Here is a 25956-nt window from a genome sequence, read left to right on the forward strand (position 1 = left end):
TGGTCTTCTGAGTTCCCACATACATCTGAGAATGGGCCTGTCAGTTTCTAGAGAAAAGCTGCTGGTATCTTGGCTGGAATTGCACTGTGTTTCCAGGCTACTTTGGGGAGAATGCCATCTTAATAGTAATGAACTTTCTATCCATGGACATGGTATATATGTTTATTTATGTCTTATTTTCTCTCAATAATGTTTCCTAGTTTTCAGTGTACCACATTTTCCACATTGTTAGATTTTTTGCCTAAGTAAATTTTTGGTGTTATTTTGAAGGTGTATTCTTTTTAAAAAATCATTTTTGGAATTTTTAATGGTTAGTACAAAGAAATAGTTAATTTCTAGATTTGATCCTGTATCCTACAACCTTGTTAATTTCATGTATGACTTCCAGAGGCTTTCACTTCCTTCCTGTGTAGCTGAGCACAGAATTACCCATGTAGCTTTAGCCTCTTTTTGCCTGAAGCATGACTCACAAGGTCTGGGGCAGAACTCCCTATGGTTCCAAAGTGCAGAGTGACTGAGCCAAAGGGGCCTTTGCTAACCACAGTGGCCAGGCTGCACTTGGTTTAAAGGTTTTTTTTTTTTTTTTTTTTTAAAGATACAGTAATGGGACTTCCCTGGTTGGTCCAGTGGTTAAGAATCCTCCTTCCAATGCAGGGAACATGGGTTCAATCCCTGGTTGGGGAACTCAGCTCTTACATGCTGCAGAGCAACTAAGCCTGCAAACCACAACTTAAGACCTGATGCAGCCAAACAGAAAAAATGTCCAGTAAGATTTGTCTAAGGACTTTCTACCTTTTGTTTCAAAATTATAGTCTCACAAAACTGATAAGTATAAAGTTTTAGTAATAAGATCCATGACCCACAGTACAGTTAAATAAATCTACCCCATTGTGACGGGAACATATAATTTTCCTTAAAGTATTCTTTCCCATAAAATTAATTCCTTAGCTTTTGATTTTTCTCGTTCACAATACTCCCACTCTTATATCTGAGATTCTCTCTCTAAAATCCTAATTCTCGTGCACTTGAAGCATGCGAAAGAGACTCATGGGAGAAACTTATTTGTGTGGGAACAGAGATAAAATAATTATGTATTTTCATTAGGGGTAAGACACTCAAAGAATCACGACTTTGGTCTTTACTTCCAGACAGGCTCTGTCAAGTTGTCTCCCCAAAGTTCTCCGTGGTGTCAACTTGATTATACAACACCTGGAGGTATTATTCTTGGTCTCTTAGTCACTCTGAGTCCTGTCTGCTTTACGTGCTAAGAGGCAAAGAGGAAGAAGAAGGCCGACTTTTGGGGAAGAGATCAAAGCAAATGTCTGTAAAAGAGTATTTGCTGCATTCCCACAGAATTATATATATTATGTATTTGGGGAAACTTTAGTGTAGGACATAATAAAGGAGCCTAATAAGGAATCCTGAGACAACATTTGATCATGGATTTTAGTATCTGAGGGCCTGGATTCCAGTCTGGTGGGGTGGGAGGGCTCCTTCATTCTGGCCACTGTGCCCTGTTCCCCGGGGACAGGGCAGTCCTTCTGGATAGCGTCTAGAACACGTGGCCGACAGGTGGAGGAGGTGGGTGAGGATGTGCCAGTGAGGGGTGGGGCAGGAGGGGGTGGTGAGAGAGTGGTGGGAAGATAAAACCAGAAGGTGGGGGTGGCACAGGGAGGACAGACTTGGCGAGAGGTTGAGGACTGGCCTGTGAAGTGCTGCCAGGGGAAGGCTCGGGAGTCCTTGGCTCTGGGCACCAGGACAGGACCTGAACTCAAGGGTGCAGATCTGGAAGCATTGTGACTAGGCCGCCAGGTGCCAAAAGGCCCCGACGGGAGCACATGGCGGGGAACAGGAGGCCGTGCAGGCTTGAGGACACCCGCTGGTACAAGGCATCACCAGCTGCTGGGGAGAGGGCGCGCGTTCTGAACATGGGGTGGGGGGGTGTCCGGGTCACTGCATGAGGCTGGCTATGGTGGCAAGAATGGGCCCTGGGGACAGAAGCCCTGAGGGCACTACTGTTGGGCTGAGCTGCAGCCCAGCTCCCAGACCCTGCAAGGCCCGAGACGCCTGACTTACAGCAGGGGAGAGGTAGGGCTGGCTGAACAGAACTACAGTCACTTTCTAGAAACAAGGGCTGAGCCTTCTTAGGAGAACATGTGCAGCCCCCTAAAAAGGCGCCTGGGAGCCAAGCCCCCAAGTCTCCACACACTGGCAAGGGTCCCCAGGGTCGTGGATGTCAATACAGTTTATAATGCATGTATACAAAGGACCATAGCAGACAAAGATGAACAATGAGTGCATACTCAGTCACTCAGTCGTGTCCAACTCTTCATGATGCTATGGGCTGCAGCCCGCCAGGCTTTTCTATCCTGCAGGCTGCTAGGGGGTGGGGAGGAGGATGGAAAAGAGGCTGGGGGCGCGGGCCCAGGATCCCCAGTTGCTAAGAGGGCTCTTTGTAATTAACTAGGCGACATGTGTACCAGGCACCCACAACAGGCTGAGGGTGTCCTCAGCAGGACCATGCAGCCTCCGTGAGAGAAAACAACAGCTATGAGGAAACATGACACCCTTGGTGCATTTCTGGAGGGATTAGGGGACTCATGTTTCCACAAAATAACAGATCTCAAAGGTGCTGCTGATCTCTGCAATTTTGCAGCAGCTGAGAATCTGGGATCTGACACTAAAGGGAAAGAAAACTGTCCAGAGAACCAGAGACCTTGACATTCTGCACTCGTGAATTTGAGAGAAACCATCTTTAAGATTTCTTCCATCTTTAAGATTTCTTCTGAGTTTTGTATTTTCCCTCTTTCTATTTTTAATGGAGCCATTTTATTGACCTTTAGTGCACATACCATACAGTTGACCTATTTAAAGTGTACAAATCTGGTTTTTAGTTTATTCGTGGAGTTGTGCACCTATCACCATGATCACCTTTAGAACACGTCCATCACTGGTAAAGAATCCGTCTGCCAATGCAGAAGACTTAAGAGACGTGGGTTTGATCCCTGGGTTGGGAGGATCCCCTGGAGAAGGAAATGGCAACCCACTCCAGTATTCTTGCCTGGAGAATTCCATGGACAGAAGAGCCTGGCAGGCTACAGTCCATGGGGTTGCAAAGAGGTCGGACACAACTGAACACACACACACATCACCTCAAAGAAACCCTGTACCCAGGAGCAGTGACTCACTCCTCATTCTCACCTCCCTCTGCCCCTGAACCATGAGTCCACCTTCTGTCTCCAACAACCTGCCTGTTCTGGACATTCCACACAAATGGACTTCATACGCTATGTGGCTTTTTGTTAGGCTTGTATCATTTAACAAGTTTTCAAGGCTGTAACATGGGTCAGTGCTTCATTCTGCTTTTGACCAAATAAGATCCCACCGTGTGGACAGGCCACATGTGTTCATCCACTCATCCTTTGATGGACATTGGGTTGCTGCACTGTTTGGCTGTTGTGAACAGTGCTGTTATGAATGTTCCTGTACAAGTATTTGTGGAAATGTGTGTTTTTAACTCTCTTGGCTGTATACCTAGGCGAAGGCCTCCTTTCCCAAGAGAAATGTGTAGAACCATTTTACAAGAGTTATTGAGTTGGAACTTTTGATTCATCATGCTTAATTAATCTCAGTACTTAGTAGCTTTATTAAACATTTATTCATTGGAAGGATTGATGCTGAAGCTCCAATACTTTGGCCACCTGATGTGAAGAGCTGACTCACTGGAAAAGACCCTGATGCTGGGAAAGACTGAAGGCAGGAGAAGGGGGTGGCAGAGGATGAGATGGTTGGATGGCATCACCAACTCAATGGACATGAATTTGAGCAAACTCCAGGAGATAGCGAAGGACAAGAAAGCCTGACATGCTGCAGTCCATAGGGTCACAGAGAGCTGGACATGCCTTAGCAACTGAGAGACAACAACAACCTTAATGGAGTTGAGCAGTGAGGCCTGTGTGACAAAGTTTTCACTCTCATCCAGCTCTTGAACATGAGTCTGATTTAAACTTGAACACAGATAGTTGTTGTTCAGTTGCTTAGTCATGTTCGACTCCTTGCGACCCCACAGACTGCAGCTTCCCTGTTCTTTCCTGTCCTTCACCATCTCCTGGAGTTTGTTCAAACTCATGTCCATTGAATCAGTGATACCATCCAAACATCTTGTCCTCTGTTGTCCCCTTCTCCTCCTGCCCTCAATCTTTTTCAGCATCAGGGTCTTTTCCAATGAGCTGGCTCTTCGCATCAGGTGGCCAAAGTATGGGGGGCTTCAGCTTCAGCATCAGTCCTTCCAATAAATATTCAGGACTGATTTCCTTTAGGATTGACTGGTTTGATCTCTTTGCAGTCCAAGGGACTCTCAAGAGTCTTCTCCAACACCACAGTTCGAAAGCATCAATTCTTCAGCACTTAGCCTTCTTTATGGTCCAACTCTCACATCCGTACATGACTACTGGAAAAACCATAGCTTTGACTATATGGACCTTTGTTGGCAAAATGATGTCTCTGCTTTTTAAATATGCTGTCTAGGTTTGTCATAGCTTTTCTTCCAAAGAGCAAGCATCTTTTAATTTTGTGGCTGCAGTCACTGTCCGCAGTGATTTGGGCCCAAGAAAATAAAACCTGTCACTGTTTCCATTGTTTCCCTGTTTTTTTCCTCTTTTATTGGCCACACCTTGCAGCACATGGGATTTTAGTTCCCCCACCAGGGATCGAACCTATGCATCCCCTGCAGTGGAAGCATGGAGTCTTAACCACTGAACCACCAGGGAAGTCCCATAAACATTTTAAATTTTGATCAAGTCCAATGTGTTTATTTTTTCTTTTGTTGCTTGAGTTTCTGGTGTCACATTCAAATCACTGTCAAATCCAAAGTCATGAAGACGTATGCCTATATTTTCTTCTAAGCATTTGATGGTTTTAACTCTTAGATTTAGGCTATTGGTCCATTTTGCATTAACTTCTGTGTGTGGTGTGAGGTTATGCATATTGTAGGATTAGTTCAACCTAGGTTATTTCTCAAATTCACATGAATTTTTGTTGGAAAATGACATATTTCAATACTATAACAAGTCCTTACTAAGTCACATTAAAAATTTTTGTCCTGCTCTCTCTCCCACGGAGAAGGAAATGGCAACCCACTCCAGTATTCTTGTGTGGAAAATCCCATGGATGGAGGAGCTTGGCAGGCTACAGTCCATGGGATCGCAAAGAGTCGAACATGACTGAACGACTTTCACATTCATTCTCCCACAAATGAACTCTCAAGAATCTTGCATGGAATGTTCACTGTGATAATGGTCTGTCAAAGATATTGTAAAACAAGGATGACCTTCTCCCTCAAAATTTGTCATCATAGCCAAAGTATTTTCTGAGGGCCAACAAGCAACCAAGCATTCACCAAATATTTACTGAGTTCCATTTCTGTGCCAGGTTCTGTGTCGGGGGCTGGGAGACTGTGGTGAGTGTGGAGGTGGCCCTGTGGAGTGTGGAGGTGGCCCTGTGGAGTGTGGAGTTTCAAGGGGCTTGAAACTGTGTGGATTATATCCCCAGGACCCAGCAAAGAGCTGAGGAAAGCGACCACCAGAATGAGCCACGACTCCTGGTCCCAAGAAGCTAACACAAAATGACTCATACACCGAATAACTAGGTGACAATGAAGGGAGTAATACTGGGTATAACACAGCGACGGAAGCTAAAGCCACAGGGAAGTGAAAGCTGCAGAGTTCAGGAAGGGGAGAGATTATCCATTTCAGAGCAGACTGGAGAGGTCTCCAAAGGAGGTGGAATTAAACTCAAAGAACTTGAGTCGAGTCGTCGCTTTCATCTGACGCAGATGTGCCCTCACCTGCGCCCTGTCTTCGCGCCGCGTCGCTCTAGTCGGCTGCTGCCCACCGCCCACCTGCAGGATGGCCCATAAGCAGATCTACTACTCGGACAAGTACTTCGATGAACACTACGAATACCGACATGTCATGTTACCCAGAGAACTTTCCAAACAAGTACCCAAAACCCATCTGATGTCTGAAGAGGAGTGGAGGAGACTTGGTGTCCAACAGAGTCTAGGCTGGGTTCATTACATGATTCATGAACCAGAACCACACATCCTTCTCTTTAGACGGCCTCTTCCAAAAGATCAACAAAAATGAAGCTTATCTGGGGATCATCAATTAAATCTTTCTCAAATTTAATGTATATGTGTATATAAGGTAGTATTCAGTGAATACTTGAAAAATGTACGAATTGTTCATCCATACCTGTGCATGAGCTGTATTCTTCACAGCAACAGAGCTCAGTTAAATGCAACTGCAAGTAGGTTACTGTAAGGTGTTTTAAGATAAAAATTTCTTCTAGTCAGTTTTTCTTTTAATATAAGTGCCTGTTTGACTTTATCTGTTACTTTTGTTAAATAAAGTTTGTATGTTGCATTTATTACTCTTTGAAGTTAGTGAGGTTTGTTTTCTTAAGGTTAACTTGTGACTGTTGAGGATGTTGGATGATTTCAGTTTTATAGTCCTGAGGAAATAAAATCACTTCAAAGGAAAAAAAAAAAACTCAAAGAACTTGTAGGACCTGAGCGATGAAGGTGGTAACAGTTAGGAGCATAGAACAGGGTGGCTTCACTGACTGGGTGGGAGACACAAAACCAGGGAGCCACCAAGTCTTGGTGACACTTGCAAGCTAACCTGGCTGCTCTCTAACGATGACGTCTTATCTAAGTGGGTCATGTGCTCTATACATGCGTCCATGTATCTCCATCACCCCCCACAAGAAAACCTAGTTGCTGATTTCCTGGCATGGGGAGGGGGATACTACATGAGGGAGGGGATAGTACACGGAGGAGGGGTATTACATGGGGGAGGGAATACTACTTGGGGGAGGGGATACAATACGGGGGTAGCATCTTATTTAGATTGTGTGGTGTTGGTTATAGGCTTCTGAATTCTCTCTCTCTTTTTTTTGAAAGCTGTTAAAATGTTTTACCAAGAAAAACACCCAGGAGAGAAATCAGCTCATTTGTTTCAAACAAACAAGCGTGATCTCTTGATAATCAGCCTTCTGCTGGGAAGGCGCTTCGGGTCCCTCGGCTCCTCTGGGACCCCCTACCGCCTGGGTGCCTACAGCTCTGCTATGGCTACAGAAAACACCTTGCTGGCCCTGTTCGGGTGGCTGGCAATGAAGCCTCACTCTCCTGGAAACCCTTGTTAGGGTCCCAGGAATGGTTACTGCGTCCAACCAGCCTCTGACCCTGAGCTGCCCTTCCCAGCACTAAAGGGACACAGCACCCTTCCCCTAAGGGCACCTTGCTCTGTGCATCCTGAGTGGTCCTTCCCTTCCTTTGACGAAGCACTGAAACAGTTTTGATAGAAAAACCAACAGGCTGCAAACCACAGAGTTGGACATGATAATAAATGCCCAGGGGTCTCACAGATCAAGGTCAAACAGGCTCACCCACCCTTACATGCCCCCCACCCCAAGTGGAGTTGAGGATTCACCCCCTCAGGCACCCCCTGCCCCACGCAGAGTGAGGATTCACCCAGAGACAGGAATCCTGAAGCATCTGCACCAGGACGTAGAGAATCCAACTGGTAAACATCCCCCTCCAGGGACTCAGTAATGTCACAGTGGGAATCAGAGCCATGACAACTGTCCTGGAGGACTCTCCTGTCCCAGGCAGGGGGGTGAGGGCCCAGGGTGTGGCCCCCCCCCCCCCCCCGATCTCACACAACACTCAGTGATTCTAGTCATGCCATTAGAAACCATTCCCCACTTTAATTTTTTGACCTTGAATACATGTGGTATCTCACTATATTTTAGAAAAGAACACCTTTCCTGGGCCCTTTTCCATCTCTAGCAAACTGAAACCTTGAATTTGTTTACCTAGAATTTTCTTCTCATGTTCGCATCAGTGACCTGAGTCCTTCTATCTTTCTTACTTATTTTCTATTCAAGTTGAAGGTGAAAAATAAAAGTGTTAGTCACTCAGTTGTGTCTTGACTCTTTGCAACCCCACAGATTGTAGCCCGCCAGGATCCTGTGTCCATGGGATTTCCCAAGAAAGAATACTGGAATGGGTAGCCATTCCCTGCATCAGGGGATCTTCCTGACTCAGGAATCAAACCTGGGTCTCCTGCACTGCAGGCAGATTCTTTACCACTGAGCCACCAGGGAAGCCCTGATATGCAATCCACTGTGTCCCCATAGGTCTGGCAGGGGTGGGAGCAGAAGGACAGGCCAAGGAGGCTCAGGCGACCCTGCCTGGGGCTGGACCATCCACTCGAGGGGGCACAGGTGTCCTACTGGAAGAAGTGTCAAGCCCTCATTATGACCAATCCTTCATATTTATCACACATTCTGTCTTCAAGCAAAGTCAGCTGTTGCTGACTTTGAATGAATCAAGATCTATCCTGAACTTTAAATATAAAAATACCTACAGGGAAGTGTAGTTATCACTGTGATGGTGAAGTATAGCTACATTTATGCCCAGCAGCCCCCATACCCTGAGATTAGGAAGCACTGCAAGTCTACTGCCGCAGCTGGGCCCACCCAGGGCTGAGAACCACACAGGAACCCATCTCTACCTGAGGGCGCAGTGGAAACCTCTGGGAGCTTTTCAAACACACAGATTCCTCGGACCTTCCCCTGAGAGTTCCTACTCAAAGTCTCTGTGAGCAGGCAGAGGGATCTTGCTTTAAAAGCTCTCTAGATGATCCTGAGGTGCAGATCTGGGAATAATGCCTAGACTTCGGGGCTGCCAAGTTCTCAGGCTGCTTCAGAGCTCAAAGGCTTGATTATGGGGTCAGCTCAGGGTTTGCTCAGAGTTTTTTACTGGGGCAGCAGGAGAGAAAAAGGGAAGTATGTGGAAGACAGTGGGACCAGGGCCCCCAAGCACCCTCTCTGTCTTTCCTGTTGAAGAGCTGGCCCTGCACATGAGCCCACTGAGCTTGCCAAGTACACAACAAGAACGTCACCACATAAAAACTGACTGAGGCAGGTCATCGCCAACACAGGAAACCACCCATTCAGGTTGAGCATTTGTTAGTTAATGAGGCTGCCCAATGACGCCGAGGTCTTCTATATATATAAGCACATTCATACTTGGGCTTTCCTGGTGGTTCAGATGATGGCAAAGAATCTGCCTGCAATGCAGGAGACCCAAGTTCAATCCCTGGGTCAGGAGGATCCCCTGGAGAAGGGAATGGCTACCCACTTCAGTATTCTTGCCTGGAGAATTCCATGGACAGAGGAGCCTGGTGGGCTACAGTCTATGGGGTTGCAAAGAGTTGGACATGACTGAAGCGACTTAGCATGCACACAGAGACAATTTTAGACTAGGATTTGGTGAAATCCTAGGATCTCTTGATCTGCAGCTTTTCATGTGTGCTGGTCTCATCTTTCTACTTTTTAGACCATGAGCCTGAGAACAGGGATTATTTAAAAAATCTCAACTCCACTCCCTGAGCCCTTAACCTGATGCCCCGAGCATAGTTGGGGCTCCGTGAGCACAGCCTGAATTGTTTCATTAGCTTGGGATACCAAAAGGTGAGCTGAACTAACGAATTATAAAATGATCCTCATAAAATACAAAAGATGTAAATGGAGATGTGTGAGGACCATCAGTATCATACAATCCTGAGTCATGTATAAAAGTACCATTACTTCTCATTCAGATGGGACCCCAATCGGATTAATTTCCATTGGCGGTTCTAGGGCTCAAGGGGTGGAGACATCAACTGAGTCTCCCTTCCTTCTCCTATATTCTCCCTCCTGCATTTCAGTTATTGGGGGTCTCTGAGTCGTGCATCCCCTGCTCTGTTTCAGGACCTTGGATTCTGAGCCGACCAGGCACGTGAGGCAGCTGGGACTGGCCTCCTCCTCCTGGTTTCTGGGGCGGATGCTCCTGACACCCCATCCCGCTCTCCCCAGGTACAGAGCAGCATGGGAGGGTCACAGCCCCCTCTTCCCTCTCCTTTTCAGAACAGGGAACAGTCATTTTCTTTCACTTTAATCATTTTCTCCCTTGAGAAACGAATTCAAACGTCTTTCACTTGCCAGCAGAGTGGGCGGGAGGTGGGTGGAAATCTTTCAAGATTCAATAACAGCTCAACACGGGGCTCAGCCGGAGGAGCAGGCGCTGTAACCCCTTCAGGGCCGACACTGCCTGATATTCTGCTGGAGGGGGGACTCACTCCGGGTCTCTGGTCAGAACCACCCCTTATGGCCTTACATATGATGACGTGGATCCAATTCAAGAGAGACATGTGGCAAGAAAACCAAGATGAAACAGAAACAATGCAATTGACTCCTTTTACCTAAGATGATGAATTGTATGCTCGAGAGAGAGAAAAAGAAAACCCTTGGAAAGTCTGGGTGAGGAACTCCTTGGGACCAAGGTGCTCCATGAGTCCTCACTGGCTGGTGCTGGGCTGGGGCGGAAGCACCTGGGCACCCAAGCTGGCACCTCTAAGCACAGCCCAGCACCCTGTTTCCTCAGATCGTCAGAGTGCTAACATATACCGCTGCCACCTGTTCTACCCGTTGGGTGGCTCCAGGCACACAGATTTGCCCTGAGCAGTCCAGCCCTCTACCTGCCCCAGGATGCCTCCTCCCTGCCCCCTCCACCCCCAGCACCTGGGCGGAGCTTCCCAGGGATGAAGCCAGGGGAGCCCGCAGAAGCCAGGTCTACCTACCCAAGCTCTCCTCTCAGACGGTAAAGAATCTGCCTGCAATGCAGGAGACCTGGGTTCAATCCCTGGATTGGGAAGATCCCCTGGAGAAGGGAATGGCAACCCACTCCAGTATTCTTGCCTGGAGAATCCATGGACAGAGGAGCCTGGTGGCTACAGTCCACAGGATCACAAAGAGTCAGACATGACTGAGCGACTGAGCATGCACTCTCCTTCTAGACTTGATCTCCAAATCCCACTGGGGCAAAAAGAATGATCTGGAAGCCGTTGGTGAACTGAAGCTGGGAAAAGAAAGGGGCTCCTTTAAAATGGCTGATAAGGGACAATAACTAAGCACGGGACAGATAGAAAGTATGAATCACAGCAATTCCAGACTCTGGAGAGACTAACGAAGCTACAGTATCTCGAACTTTCTCTCTGCAAACACCATGTGCTCATTGTCTTCTGGGCCCCAGTTTTAAATAGTAGCGACTGAGTAATGCTTCTTGCTCATCCCCCGTTTCCACACTTGAATTCTCCGCACACTGTGAGTCACTCACTTTCTCCCACGTCTCTGACTCCCTCCTGGACAGACACCCAGCCCCGCTCACTCTCACAATCCAACTGAACAGCACAGTGAGTTCCTTTAAGGCTCAGGAACTGGGAACTGGCTTTTTTCCCCAGTGAGCTGAAAAGGAATCCCCCCAACCATGTATCCTATTCAGATTCATAACACAGCCTTTTCTAAACACACACAGACCAGAGCCAATTTTGTGGCTCACAAGTACAATGCTAATTTGTATGTTTTCAGTGAATTACTCAATGCCCTAAAAAAGCGCACGCATAAGTGACAATGAAAAGAACAAAGCCCCACAATCTGCCTCTGCTCAAGTGATCCAGACGGTGTGGCTCTTCCTTGGCAGTGGTGTCCAGAAGGACATGAGGACACACAACAGTGCGGGGCATGCGGCGGATTTCCATCACAATGGTGTGGAAAGGCAGGTCTCACAGGTAAACCAGGCTTGGCCGCTGTTAGTCCACCTACAGACATGGACAAGGGTCACATGGCTGACTGTCCCTGAGACAGGCGATGGTGGACAATGAGAGACAGGGATGCTGGGAGGCGGTCAGGGCCATGCCAAGCGGTGGACAAGTCCCCCACCGCCCAACTTGCAGAGAAGTGCGGCTGAGGAAGCTCTATAAGAGAAGCTCTGGTCAGCACTGGGAGGGTGGACGGGGGGTGCCTACTCATCAGGGAGGATGCACACTGCCAGGCCCAGGCCAGGCCCCCTCCTCACGGGCTGTCCCTCCCCACCAGCCTGGGCTCTGATGGCCTCATGGACATCAGGGTTGCAGCGTGGGCTCGTGGAGGCCCAGTGAACAGCCAGTGGCCTGCACCTGTCATAGTACCACCGTGCAGGCTGGCGGAGAAGAAACCTCTGTTTCCTCTGCCCCAGCCTCAACTGTCTGCTGCAGCAGCCATGGTGATGCGGTCCTGGGGCACCTGGCATGTGGCTTCCTCAGCTTGAGATGTCTGGACGTGTGCAGGGCACAACAGATTTTGAAGACTAAGAAAAAAGATGATAAAATATCTCAGAAATAGCTTCTGGAGATTGCATGTTACAGGAATATGTGGGGTATATCATGTTAAGTAAAATATCTTGTTAAACTTCACTTGTTTCTTTTCATTTCGTAAAAACGTGGCTACTTGGGGGTAAAATTACACACATGGTTTGCATCTGTGGCTTTCATTACACCTTCATTTCCTGTGTGTGGTCAGCGTGGCGTGGAGGACGTGCTGACTGAGAAAGGCTTGGCCGTGGTCTCACGTGGTGATGCAGCCATTCTGAAATCAGCAGTGTTTCGGCTTTGCAGGCACATAACAAACATTTGATTAAAAAACGCTTCTCTTCTGCACAGCTAATCAGGGGTAGAGAACAGCAAACGTGGAGCCCAGCCTTCGGCATATATTGACTCACTCAACCAAATCTGCAGAGTCCTGGGAGGAGGGAGCGCTGTTATGCTCACTCTAGAGACGGACACGCTGAGGCACAGGGAGCGTGGCTGCCGGGAAGGGGTGGGCGGCCTCTGGCTCAGGAACGTTGAAAGTTTAAAATACTTTCAAAATCACCTGGCTTATTATATTCATAATAAAAAAGGAACGGGACAGCATCAGCCTCTGGAATTAGAGTCCCATTAAGCACAAGAGTTGACTGCCAGAATGTGACATGGAGCTCCTGGAAGGACAGTTATTCCAGCACGCAGGGATTTATCTCCCACCGTGTCTCCTGCACACTCGGAGCCTGTCTTCACGAGGAAGCACCTCAACCACGTTGTGCCAGCGAATCTCACAGCATCGTCCTCTATCACAAGAAGTGCAAGTCCCAGTAAAATCCTCAAGGTTCAGGATTTTCTTGATCAGGCATTTTGCTCACATGACCCCCTTGAGATCATCTCATAAACTTCCCTCTGAGAGGGAGCAGGGCACAAAGAATACAGGCTAATAAATTAGAAAATTTATTATTTTCTAAGTATAAACATGCTTGCTCCTTGGAAGAAAAGCTATGACCAACCTAGACAGTATATTAAAAAGCAGAGACATTACTTTGCCAGCAAAGGTCCGTATAGTCAAAGCTATGGTTTTCCCAGTAGTCATGTATGGATGTGGAAGTTAAGACTATAAAGAAAGCTGAGCACCGAAGAATTGATGTTTCTGAACTGTGGTGTTGAAGAAGACTCTTGAGAGTCCCTTGGACTGCAAGATCAAACCAGTCAATCCCAAAGGAAATCAGTCCTGAATATTCATTGGAAGGACTGATGCTGAAGCTGAAACTCCAATACTTTGGCCACCTGATACGAAGAACTGACTCACTGGAAAAGACCCTGATGCTGGGAAAGACTGAAGGCAGGAGGAGAAGGGGATAACAGAGGATGAGATGGTTGGATGGCATCACCAACCTCGATGGACATGAGTTTGAGCAAGCTCTGGGAGTTGGTGATGGATAGCCAGGGAAGCCTGGTGTGCTGCAGTCCATGGGGTCGCAAAGAGTTGGACATGACTGAGCGACTGAACTGAACTGAAATTAGGAGACTCCAATTTCTCCTTACCGTGGACCACAGGTGGCCAGAACTGGGGGGTGACACAGGTCATCACTGGTCCTCACAGGGTCCTCTTTTGCTTTGCTTTGTTATGTGTTTGTCTATAACACAGTGAAAACAATGCACCCCTTCCGTCCCCCACATCGGAACATTCCACATGTCTCTCCCACTTCCTCTCTGTTGCCCCGAACACTTTGATGCTCATTCTCTTCTCTTTTACAGAAATTATCACAAATATATTGGGTTGGTCAAAAAGTTTGTTTGGGTTTTTCCATAACATCTTATGAAAACCCAAACAAACTTTTTGGCCAACACAGTATGTGTGCTGAAACAGCACAACCCTTACTTCTGCTTATTTCTGAACATCATAGAACGGTGTTGTTCTTTACATAGACTTCCATCATTTCAGTTGGTTCAGCATCAACACACGGAAACCCACCCACGTCGAGGTGCGAGTGGAGTCCACTGATGCTGCACCCGTCTCTCACGGGTCCCCACAGGGTCTGAGTCCATGTCCCACAGATGGGCATTTGGGCTGTTCCAGCCTTTGGTTCTAACAACTGGGCCACTATGTTTCCTGTTACACATTCCTAATGACGACACTAATTTTATTAATTAAAACAAACAATCTTGAAATCCATTGTAATCTCTGCCCCTCTGGCAATAGCCAGACATCTCCTGGGTGTTCCTCAAAAATGGCAGCATGAAGAAAAAAAGATCTGGTACTTTGATGAGTCTACTGTGTGCAGCTCAGAATCTCCTTCCCGTTATTATCAAATACATCTTTTCAGTCCTTGGTGGTATACAAGGACAAGGTTTATCTTCAAAGAACTCAGTAATTTGTTCATTATGTAAGATGATGTTTTTTTAAAGAATTATGCAATTAGCCAAGAACATGTCTACAACTGCTCTTTTCTTTTTTTTGAAGCAATATGATGTTTAATTTCCCACAAAATGCTGTATTTCTTCCACTCTGGATGTACTACAGTTTTAATAATAGATTCTTAGGGGTGAGGGGGTGTATGGGAGGAGAATGCTGTCACATTAAATGTGCGTATCTATTATAAGACACATGGCAGTTTCAGAAATTCCACACTTTGAAGGTGCAGAATGATAAGGTTCCCTCAGCCCTGGGTTGGTCTCCCTGGCTTGGGTGACACAAAGGACCCTTCAGAGCTACTCAGAGCTGCACTCAAAAGTTAGGCATTTCTGAGTCCAGTTTCTTATGTACAGGTCAAGAGATGCTTTATCTGCAGTGGACGTGGATGTGATGTTGAAAAGATGCCTATAAGAGGAAATGTTGATAATGAGAAAGAAAACATATTTTCCCTACACGTAAATCTTAATTTGAAGCAACCATAAAAAGCCCTGAGAAGTTTTAGTCATTCACTGGTTGACATTTAAAATGGAACTTGTAGGGGACTTTCCTGGTGGTCCAGATGTGTCTGGGACTCTGAGCTCCCAATGCAGGGGGCCTGGGTTTGATCCATGGTCAGGGAACTAGATCCCACATGCCACGACTAAGACCAGGAGCAGCCAAATAAATAAATAAATAAAAATATTAAAAAAATAAAATGGAACTTGTAGAATATTAATCCTGTGGTCCCAGGCTCTGAGTTGATTAAAAGGAAAGATACTTGGGAGTAACACCTATCATCGGCTGCTTAGGCCTGGGGGTGACCCGTGTCTTCTGGGCCAGCAGGGGGGTTGGCAAAAATATATATGTCAAATTGAATTTCCAGCACATTTTTATTGTAACTAAAGTTCCTTTCTGGTTCTCGCATTGGTACTTGGTCAACAGTAATAACCATAATGATTCATGGCTCTTCCAGTCTTTAAATTCCCAAGCTTTCTCACCGGATATGACTCATTCTCAAGTAATGTCATGAGGCTGATACTACTGTCCCCATTTTACAGATGGGAAAATTCAAAGGAAGTCGGCTAAGAGGCTGTGTCCGGCCAAGAACTGGCTCAAGTCCATTAGATCTTGGATTCATTCTGCTGCATCCCAATTCATTGGGGCTGGCTAAAATAATCCTAAAAACTGTTTGGAGAGAGGCCCTATCCTTTCTGCTTATAGCTGCACTATTTTATTTTCAAGGGCCAAAGAGGTTCCCACTGGCACTGAAGTTTTTCTGCAGACCTTAAAATATTTAAAGTCCTAGAGTTAGCACATCTTAAATTTGACCAAAAAAACCCCCAAAACAGAAAACATATCCTCTCTAAACTATCAGGGACATAATAAAAACTTTTTATACATTTTCTCTGAAAGATGGCCTTGTGTAATGGGATTCAAACATATCTCAATAGCCCACAAGGATAAATGCCTGGTGAGAAGCACACGGACGTGACAACACAAAAATGCCTCTACTTAAGGGATTGGATTCAACTCCCAACAGAGTAATGCCAGATATCAGAGTATGAAAAGAAAGCTACAAAAATTTAAAATAGAAACTTACCACAGAGATATTTTTATACTACATCCAAGGAATGTAACACAGGCCATCTGAGACCCTGGGGAAGAGTATAAACCAAAAGCCGGGAAGAGGCCCTAACGGGGTGATGTCCACGTTCTAATGGCCTATTTAGTTCAACAAAAACAACAACAACAGGCTACTAGAGGTGTCTTTGACCAGCTCAGGAAGCCGCATAACACTTCTTCAAGGGAGCGGAAAAATAGTCCCTTGTTGATATTTTTCATCCTGATTAATTAATTGACTGTGCAGGTAAATGTCTGCAATTATGATGCAATGGGACGAACGAAACTGCAAGAGTGTCCCATGAAAGTGGCCAACTTGCAGCAAGAATTTGGTGGATAAATTGTTCTTTAGGGCAGGTCTGCATCCTGGTCACTGGAATATTCCTGTTTCCAGGCCACCGTACCCTTCACCTAAGACGCCTCTGAGAAATTTTACTTGAATATGTGAATGACCCAGTAACTCCCAAAGTTTCATTTTCAACTACTTGCATTTTTGCTCCTAAGAGAAAGGGGTGGCCGCCAGAGCTGACTGTCTCTGGCATGCTGGAGGCTGACCCCAGTGACTCCAGAGACCACCCTGCTCTTCTGGGAAACTTTCTCTTGCCAGGCTGTTCCAAGGGTCTGTACCCGGCCTGATTACACCTATCCGCCCACAGTTGAAACCAGGCTGACCTGGCGATGGGGTTGGACCGGCGATTCCTGAGCCCAGGAAGGCCACATGGCAGGCTTTGGAGTCAGACCACTGGGCTCCAGTCCTGACCACCTGTCAACTCTGACCCTGGAGCAGCCAACCACCTCCTCTGAGCTCCCATCCCCGACGAGGGCTGGGAGCTAACACAGATGTTGTGACCACTGGATTCAGGACACGGCCTGATTCGGGAGCTGAGGCCTTATTTTCACTGGTATCAAGCCAGCGGACTGACACCACCAAAACAAGATGAAAACCGAGGAAGAGAAGATTTTTTCTGATAGGCTCTTAGGTATTTTAACATCCCGCTTTTGTTTTTCTTTACATTTTTACTATAAATTTATCCCAGATCAAAATATTTTCTGCAGAATATAGTATTTTTGACTCTCAGATGGTAAAGCAACTGCCTGCAAATGCAGACAACTCAGGTTCGATCCCTGGGTATGGAAGATCCTCTGGAGGAGGACTTGTGATGAACATCCACTTAGGAGACAGGTGATGACGACAGAGCCCTGACTGACCTGACTGCTCTCAGATTGCTCATTAAGTCTCACTTATCCACCAGCCCTTAGAAATGCTAGCAAAATACACCTTTAAGGGAGCTAATATAATACCCACATTTTGGGAAGAAAACACCAAACAAACCAATTAATACTCCACTTTAATTCATCACTGATTGTCTATGGGCTTCCCAGGTGGCACTAGTGGTAAAGAACCTGTCTGCCAATGCAGGAGACATAAGAGACACAGGTTCGATCCCTGGGTCAGGAAGATCCCCTGGAGGAGGGCATGGCAACCCACTCCAGTATTCTTGCCTGGAGAATCCCATGGACAGAGGAGCCTGGCGGACTACAGTCCATGGGGTTGCAAAGAGTCAGACACGACTAAGCAACTTAGCACACTGATTGTCTGGTATTGTGCTAAGAGTTTTGGTGGAGCAATCGCAGCATTGCTCCACTTTGTAAGTGATCAAATAGCGCATGTTCTGTCATGCCCACCACCTGGCATGTGTGTCTTCTACCACTTCCTGAGCAGACTGGCTGGGTGCACAGACAGGGCATCAACCAGTGAAGGGTTCGAGGCCATGTGGATGTGTGCTCATGAGCAAAGCACTGTGAACAGGAAGTGGCCAGCAAGCTGTCCACTCCAGACTGCCCGGTGTCTCCATCTGGACTGTTCTAGGTGCCTCCAAGATGGTCCCCCCACTTCACCTCTCCCTCCCCAGAACCTGTTCCACCCACAGCCAGAGTGACAGTGATGCAACACTCAGGTCTCCCCTCTCAGAGGTTCCAATCCCTCCCAGGTGGGGACAGACCAGGCCTGAGAGGCTCCCGCCCTCACCCTGACCTCCCCAGGCACCCTCTGCTGGGCAGGCCACTAGCCAGCCTCACTCCTCTTCCTGTTAAAATGTTAGGGCCGTTCATGGGGTCACAAAGAGTTGGCTACAACTGAACAACAAGGGTTCAACTGAGATTAACTCAGGAGTCTAAGGTGAAGAATAAACCTAGGCGTGACATTCTTAGAGGAAATTCTCAGGACCCTCTGAGATACTCTAGACTTTTCATTATAAAGAGCAACCTGATGCAGAATCTCAAATTCTTAATAATGAACAAGAAACTCCAACTTTCTTCTAATTTTTCCTTCTTAAATAATTCTGAAATTAATTTTTATGATAGGAAATATTTGGTTCAGAAATTATTCTAGATCTATAGGGAAACAAACTTAAGACCCTAAAGGAATTGGACTGTGACACAGAAAGATTTTCTCAAGGATTTAATCTGAAAGTACTAGATTTAGTAAATTCGTGTTATGTTTACTATTAACGTACTTGATTTAGCTTTACTATTATAGTTTTTATTATTTTTTATTTATTTTATATTTTATTTATTTATTTTTACTATTATAGTTTTTAAAATGGACATGTTCTTTTTTTTTAGACATGTTCTTTAAACAAAAGTTAATTGTCTTCAAATGAACCAAGTGTTATTAGTATATGTCAGACATTTGCCTTAACATCACCCTTATGAGGCTCATCAAAACATAAATTCAAGAACTATTCAGTCTAATAAGTGATGAATATTTCAGAGCACAATAGAATAAACATTACTGAAAGCTGCGTGCACATTAAAATAAAACAGAATTTTCAGGAAGAAAGTTAATATTAGACACTGATTTCCTTTCTTATGTAAGTGCTGGCTCAATTGTAAACATAATCTTATTTGATACAGAGACCCAGTATGACAACAGAATGCAGGCTTAAAAACTACCAAAAAAAAAAAAGTTTTGCTTCTGAAAAAGCATTACAATTCCATCTGCATCAGCTGGTTCCCAATGCTCTTTTATTTTAATGACAGTTAATTATGACCATCATTTCACAATGGCTTCAACATACCTACATGAAAATATATGTCTTCAGTGCAAATCGTTTCTTGAGCTTTATGGGTTTTTTTTTTTAATTATTAAAAATTGTTCTATAGCTCAAAAACACATTTGCAAATTAGGTGCTTTGGGTTCCTTAGTAACCCACGTGGGTGTTACTGTTTTTGGATTTCAGATGGAATCTGGCATGGCCTTGTCACGTGTGTGTTCATCATAAGCAGAAGAACATATGACAGATCAATCCATCTTGATGTTAATTTCTCATCATATGCTGAGAATAACTTCTCCCTTCATCAGAACCACACAGAAGGTGTTTCATGATTACTTTTAGACGAGCATGCAGGACAAAATTTAGAACTCAAATGTGTATCTATAAATAAAGTGAATCTGAAGGGGATTGAGAACACCTGATTTCAGCTAGGAGCCTGCAGTTCTGGGGGACTTTTCCAGTATGTAAGCCATTGTAGCGTGCTAGAAGGACCCAGGGCTCTAGTAGGCTGAAGCCCAGCTTTGTTCCCCATCGTTTCCTTGACACCTCCCCTCTACGACATCCAGTTAAAGACACAGTTAAGTAAACAACAGTGTGCCTGCCATGCCAGACGCCACAATCACTTTTTCTAGGTGGTTTGCCATCGCTACCTTTGCCTTCTTAGAAATTCTAGGGGTTTCATTGGCTATGTTGGAATGCTTATCAGAAACAAATGTCATGTGAGAGGATGCAGTAAAAAGCTTTAAAAAGTAATTCTTATCCGCCATCTGGACACAGAGCCTATGGGCAATTGTGTTCTACTGAAGGGGGCGGGGAGGGGGATGCACACGGGCCCATCTGTCTTACACAGAACCTCCTGTGTCAGCTTCCCTCAGAAAAGAGAGTGCTGAGAATGAAAACCATCTCAAGGACACCATGCCAGGCAGCGGGAACTTTGAAGTACTTTTTTTTGGGGGTGGGGGTGGGTACACACACGCACACACACACTCTTCTGGCAGAACTAAAAAAAAATGATTTTCTGAGAAACCAAAGAAATATTTTCTCCTTTGAAACATGCTACATCAAATGACCAAACAACAGTATTTTAAAGAAATGTATGTCCACCAAACAAGAGAAAACTCATATATTCACATCACCCTCTTGCATAAGCAACAGTGCCATCCAAGTGATTTAAAAAAGCAGCCCGAAATTCTGTGGACATGAAGGGAATTACATTTTCCCAGGAGACAGTCGACATTCAGAAGTGATCCAGGTGTGACCTACAGCTGGCCTGCGCCCCTCACGTGAACTGAAGAACCCCTATCTTAAGAGTAAACTGGGTTCTGTTCTCTTACTCCCAAGGATATGATCACCTACCATAAAGCACTTCTTTCTGCTCATGTAATCTCTACTCTTCTGGTATTTGGGAAATGGCATAATTGTTGATTTAGAAATACGCAGGGGAAAAAGCACCACCAGTATTTCTTAGAGGTATGCTGTCTTCCTGATCATCACCTGCACCAACACGCTCATTAAAACATTTCTTACAATCTTCCTGTCTTTACTATTTTTAACACGTGTTAATATTTTGGTATAGAGGGAAGCACTTCTCCCTGGCAGAGAGCTATAATTTTGAAGAAAGTCAATAAAGAAATAATATTAACACTGGTTCTCAGTAAGCCACCTGGTTAACAACTGTTCCATCTTGCACCGTTTAAAATACTTTGGTAAGGATTTACTTACCTGGGAATATTCAAAGTCAGTGATGGGGGCAATGCTCTTGATATAGTCTGATCGAAACTGGTTTTCCGGGTTGGCCAGTGGAACGGGGGGAATTATGGTGCTCATCGCCGACACAATTGTCTACAGTGGAACGAAGGAAAAGAATGTACGGATAAATAAACCACTTAGGCGCCATGTGTGATAATCTAATCTGTGATTTTTGTCTACACTGTTTGAGGGAGCAGAGGACACAACCTTTTCACTGAACAAATAATTAAGAAATCCCTGGGACTTCCCTGGTGGTCCAGTATTTGAGACACCAATGCTCCCAAATCAGGGGGCATGGGTCCAGTCCCTGGTAGGGGAAGTAAAACAAAACAAACTCCTTACCACAATAGCATCCTTAACGTTTTTCCGGATGTCCAGAATTTTCTGTTTCTTCTCTCTGTATGAAAAGAGAATGGTTATTAATTAACTTTATGCAAAGCTGGCTGAATGCTGAATGAGACTTTAGATTCCCAGATACAGTGGGGCTGACATAGATGATGGGGTTGATTAGATGTCAACATTAGCCCCAGGACAACAGTGAAAAGTTTTTTTTTTTTAATCTGGGCAAGAAAAATACCTACCTTTTTCAGGTTTGGACTCTAAATAAATTTGAAGGGACGCACCACAGACTCTAGCTCTAGACAACCACACAGGTTAACCATAACAAGGTAAAATGGTCATGACTACTGCTACAAAAAATATCGGGCTACACTTGCAAACATATCTATCCATATGTTGAATTGAAATAGAGGCAGACACAGAGAGAAGTATATATACTGACACATTAAGTGCGATCAGAGCAATAGTAATAACACAGATCAATACCTCGAGTACCTAGTAAATCATACTTTGTTAAGTAAATATTTTGATGTAGGCACCACCAGAGGAAGGATTTGCTTAAATACGCCAAATTGAACAACTCGCGTCTATATTTTCTGTCCTTAAAGGCTGACTCAAAGATCAAACTAACTGTTTAGAGAGAACATTTTTGGGGAGGCCGGGAGAGAAAGGACAAAGTTTGCATGCGGTTGGGAAGCAAGCCCGGAATGGTTCATTCCTTACTCTGGATTAAATCCGTTGACGTGCAGGATCCTCATTTGTTTGACGATAGTGCTTTTCCCAGACTCACCAGCCCCTGAAAATACACAGAGAGAACGCTGTGACCAGGGGCTGAAGACCGTGGCCATCTCTCCCGCCACCAGAGACGCACCAGCGTCCTGCCCGCGCGCGGGCGTCTTCAGGCGCGCGCTCGCGGTCGGCGGGGGCACTGGCCCCGCAGCCCGGCCCTCTCCGAGCCGCGCGGGCCATGCACCCGGGTCGTGCGCTCTGCTCTGGCCCGGCGCCGCCGCGCACCCCCCGGCCTTACCCAGCAGCAGCAGGCGGTGAGTCGCTTTGTAAGCCAGCCGCTCCTTTTGCAACTGCTTCTCGATCTTTTTGTTGGCCTCGCGCCGCTCCTTTTCATCGACGCCCTGGTCTTCTGACGTCTTGCTGTTGCCCAAACACCCCATGCCTGCCCGCTCGCGTGGACCTCAGGCACGGTTAGGAATTTGCACAAAAGGCGGCAGACAACTGTAGGTGTGTGTAGACCCTGCGGCGGCCTTTCTTCCCGCTGTTGAAAGAGACGTTCCGGTCTCTCGGTGTTTTCGACCAGAGCAGGCGTTTCTTCTCCCTCCCCGTGCCCACCGCGAGCTCCCAACTCAGAGAACGCAAAGAAGACGCGCGGAGCCAAGTGCTTTTTAAAGACAATTGTTTAGAATGATCTGCTGGATAAACAGCAGTAAGTGGAGACAAGGCGGAGAGCGCCGGTTCTCCGGAGCCGGCCGGGTGGCGCTTGCCCTCCCCGCGCCCCGCGCGCCCCTCTCCGCGCGCCCGGCTGCTCGCGCCCGATGAGCTGCCGGGGAGCGCCTAGGGGGACCGGAGCATGGACGCTCTGCCGGGTGCCCGAGCCCCGCCGGTGGCGGCCGAGCAAGGCGCGGTGGGACGGAGTGCGCCGGGTCCCCGCCCGTGACTGTGGTCACCTGTCGGCCACCCGCGCCCCATCCCATGTCCTAGCCCCTGAAGCCTCCTCGCGGCGGGGAAAGGGAGCCGACAGGGCGGCGGGGCAGGGGGTCCTGGGGTCTGGAGGGGTGGCGGCCGCCCTCGAAGGGAACCGCGGAGGCTCACCCGCGTGCAGTCCTAACGCGGCGCGCGCGGCTCCCTCGCAGCCGGAGCGGCTCTGGGTCTGGGCGTGCGCTCCCGCGATCCCGCACCGCCTCCGGCTCGCGGCGGGCGAGGCCTCGTGCTGGATCATGCATATTCTATCAAGGGGAGGGTCCGTGCAGGGCTCAGGCACCCCGCCTCCCCTCGTTCCCGTTCTAGACGGTTCCAGCGCTCCCACGCCGCCTCCCGCCCCCGGCTCTCCTCCGCGCGCTCTGAGCAGCTTGGCTACTTTTCTGGAAGACGCCGTGGCCCGGAGCCTGGCTCCGCCGCCTGAACCAGTGAGGGCGGCTGCCCGTTCCCACCTGTTGCGCGGGTGCCAGCCAGACACTACCCCGCTGCTGCGGTGGTGCTCGGCGTCCTCGCCGCTGGACGCCGGGGGTCACCCCGCTGTGCGTCTCCAGGCTCGGGACCCTGTCATCGCGCGCCGATTTCTCTCAGGGCTCCTCTCGGCTCTGCCGTCCAGTCCCCTCCAGCCCTGACTTTCCCTCGCGGTCCGCACGTCTGGCCTCCTGCGCCCACCGCTCCGCGGGCCTCACCCGGCTTCCCGCTGTTTCTTCCCTTCTCTACAGCGCGGTCCCCCCCGCCCCCCCAGGCCGTACATCAGCCCCACCGTGTCTTGCTGCCCACAGGCTCCGAGTTAAAACCTAGGACTGACTCCCCCCGCGCCTCGCGGTTCGCCCCACCTCGGTTCACACTTAAGCTCCTGGGGTCAGGCTTTGACCCACCCTTCACTGAAATACTCTCTCAGAGCCATCAGCGGACCCTGTGGGCCGGACTTCCCCCAGGTACTGTTGTCTTGACCTTCACTGACTCCCCTGGAGACTCCTTCGGCTTCCCCTTCCCCCCACCGTGTCCTTGAATTTCCCTCCCCTTCCACCCGGAGCAGGCGCCTCAGCCCCAGCTCAGCCCCCTGTACACAGCGCCCCAAGCACACCTCCACATCGGGGCCTCCCAGGATCTTCCCTTGCCCACCCACACCGCCAGCCGCTCCTCTCTCTGGCTCTGTGAATCAGGTCCCTGATTTCCTGAACCAGGACAAGGTTTGATCCCCTCCTTTTCCTTCTTTCAAACCCAGTCACTGTGTTCCTTGGGTCCCTTTCCTAAACATCGCTCCTGTTCTTTCCACCGCATCTGCCAAAGCCACGGTCACTATCCAGCCTGAATGTCAGCAGTGGCCTTCTGCTCACTTCCTCCTGCCCCCGGCCCGTTGCCACAGTCACAATGCAGATCTGACCACCTCGCTGTCCCCACCACCCCCACGTCCTCAGCCATGGGCCATCAAGACTGTTTCCCGGTCAACTGTGCAGCTTGAGCCCTCATGTACGTGCTTCCTGGAGCTCCCCAGTCCCCCTTCGGCCCCTGTGTGTTAACACCCCAGGACATGGTGTGGGCCCCTGTGTGCTGCTCTCTCTGGGAGAATTGTATAATGGTTCGTTTACTGCTCTTTCAGAAGTCCACTGGGCTTGGGCTCAGTGAGCGCCGAGGTGGAGCCCGCCCCTCACACCTGCTTCGCTGTGCCCAGTTCAGTGCCTGGCCGAGGAGGGAGAGGCCCCATGAGTCCTCATTGGATGGATGTATGAATGAATTCCCAAAGGCCAAAGATAACTCCCTTCAAGTGTAGGTTCTCATGAAAGGAATTTCACCATCAGATTTTAAATTCATAAGATACTTGTCCAGTTTAGCACCATATCCAAACAGGAATACTCTTTCAAAGACAAAAGCAGTGAATCTTTCTTTCTGTCAGGGCAGAAGCAAAGATACAGGATGAGCTGGGTAGGAGTTTCAGCAAGTGAAAGGACACTATTCAGCAGTGTCCTGAGGCCTCCCTCTTTGTGTTAACACAAATATTTACCCAGAGCAGCATCCACACATCCTGGAAGGTGGTGGATGGGGCAGTGCGAGGTGAGAACAGATGCACAAATACAGCAGAGTGTGGTGGGATGTTTTAAAGGATATGTCTATTTTTTCTAATGCCAAGGTGTCTATAATACTGTCAGCTGGAAGAGAAGGGGACAAAACAAATTCCATGGAAGCTTGCTGTGCTTAGTCGCTCAGTTGTGTTTGACTCTTTGTGACCCCATGGACTGCAACCCGCCAGCTCCTCTGTCCACTGGGATTCTCCAGGCAAGAATACTAGAGTGGGTTGCCATACCCTCCTCTGGGGGATCTTGCGAACCCAGGGATTGAACCCAGATCTCCCGCTTTGCAGGCAAATTCTTTACCGTCTAAGCCATCAGGGAAACTGATAAAGGGGAGAAATAAAAACCTGTAACCCTAAAAAATATAGCAAAAGTTTTCACTTGTTCAAATTTAGGAATTAGAATTAAAATAACTCATTTCTATGACTTGTCAAGTGATTGCTGGCACTGAGCTAAATCCTTTCCATGGAGTGATTTATTTGGTATTTGCAATAACCCTGAAAGGAACTATTGTGACTGTTGTTTCATAGAATGCGAGAGGGTGAATAAGAGGTGTGTATGGGATCTAAACCTTTGCAGCCTGGCTGCAGCATCTGCACTATCCATCCACAGAACACTGTTGTTGTTGTTGTGTAGTTGCTCAGTCGTCTCCGACTCTTTTGCAACCCCATGGACTATAGCTCACCAGTCTCCTCTGTCCATAGAATTCTCCAGGCAAGAACACTGGAGTGGGTTGCCATTTCCTTCTCCAGGGGATCTTCCCAACCCAGGGATGGAACCTGCATCTCCTG

At 47.5% G+C, this 25956-nt stretch overlaps 2 protein-coding genes across 3 annotated transcripts in view; one reads left to right on the top strand and one right to left on the bottom strand.

Moving 5' to 3' along the window:
- GNAL (G protein subunit alpha L) overlaps positions 1–25956 on the bottom strand; it is a 69779-nt gene that overhangs the window by 25755 nt on the left and 18068 nt on the right. Inside the window, exons 1-5 of one of the 2 annotated variants that reach the window (XM_070464523.1) lie at positions 23211–23342; positions 22414–22656; positions 22110–22182; positions 21390–21444; positions 21021–21140 (exon numbers count right to left, since the gene is read on the bottom strand). In XM_070464523.1, coding sequence (XP_070320624.1) covers positions 21021–21140; positions 21390–21444; positions 22110–22182; positions 22414–22555 — 390 coding nt within the window. In that variant the 5' untranslated portion in view covers positions 22556–22656; positions 23211–23342. Of the gene's footprint in view, positions 1–21020; positions 21141–21389; positions 21445–22109; positions 22183–22413; positions 22657–23210; positions 23343–25956 lie in introns of those variants that run through there. The other variant, XM_070464522.1, reaches the window with a different exon arrangement.
- On the top strand, positions 5809–6432 carry LOC110150659 (cyclin-dependent kinases regulatory subunit 2). The gene has a single exon (XM_020913696.2). It carries the CDS (start codon positions 5907–5909, stop codon positions 6144–6146), a length of 240 nt encoding a protein of 79 aa, XP_020769355.2. The 5' UTR covers positions 5809–5906; the 3' UTR covers positions 6147–6432.

The sequence above is a fragment of the Odocoileus virginianus genome, unplaced genomic scaffold (genome assembly GCF_023699985.2).
Source record: "Odocoileus virginianus isolate 20LAN1187 ecotype Illinois unplaced genomic scaffold, Ovbor_1.2 Unplaced_Contig_27, whole genome shotgun sequence".
Lineage (NCBI taxonomy): Eukaryota > Metazoa > Chordata > Mammalia > Artiodactyla > Cervidae > Odocoileus > Odocoileus virginianus.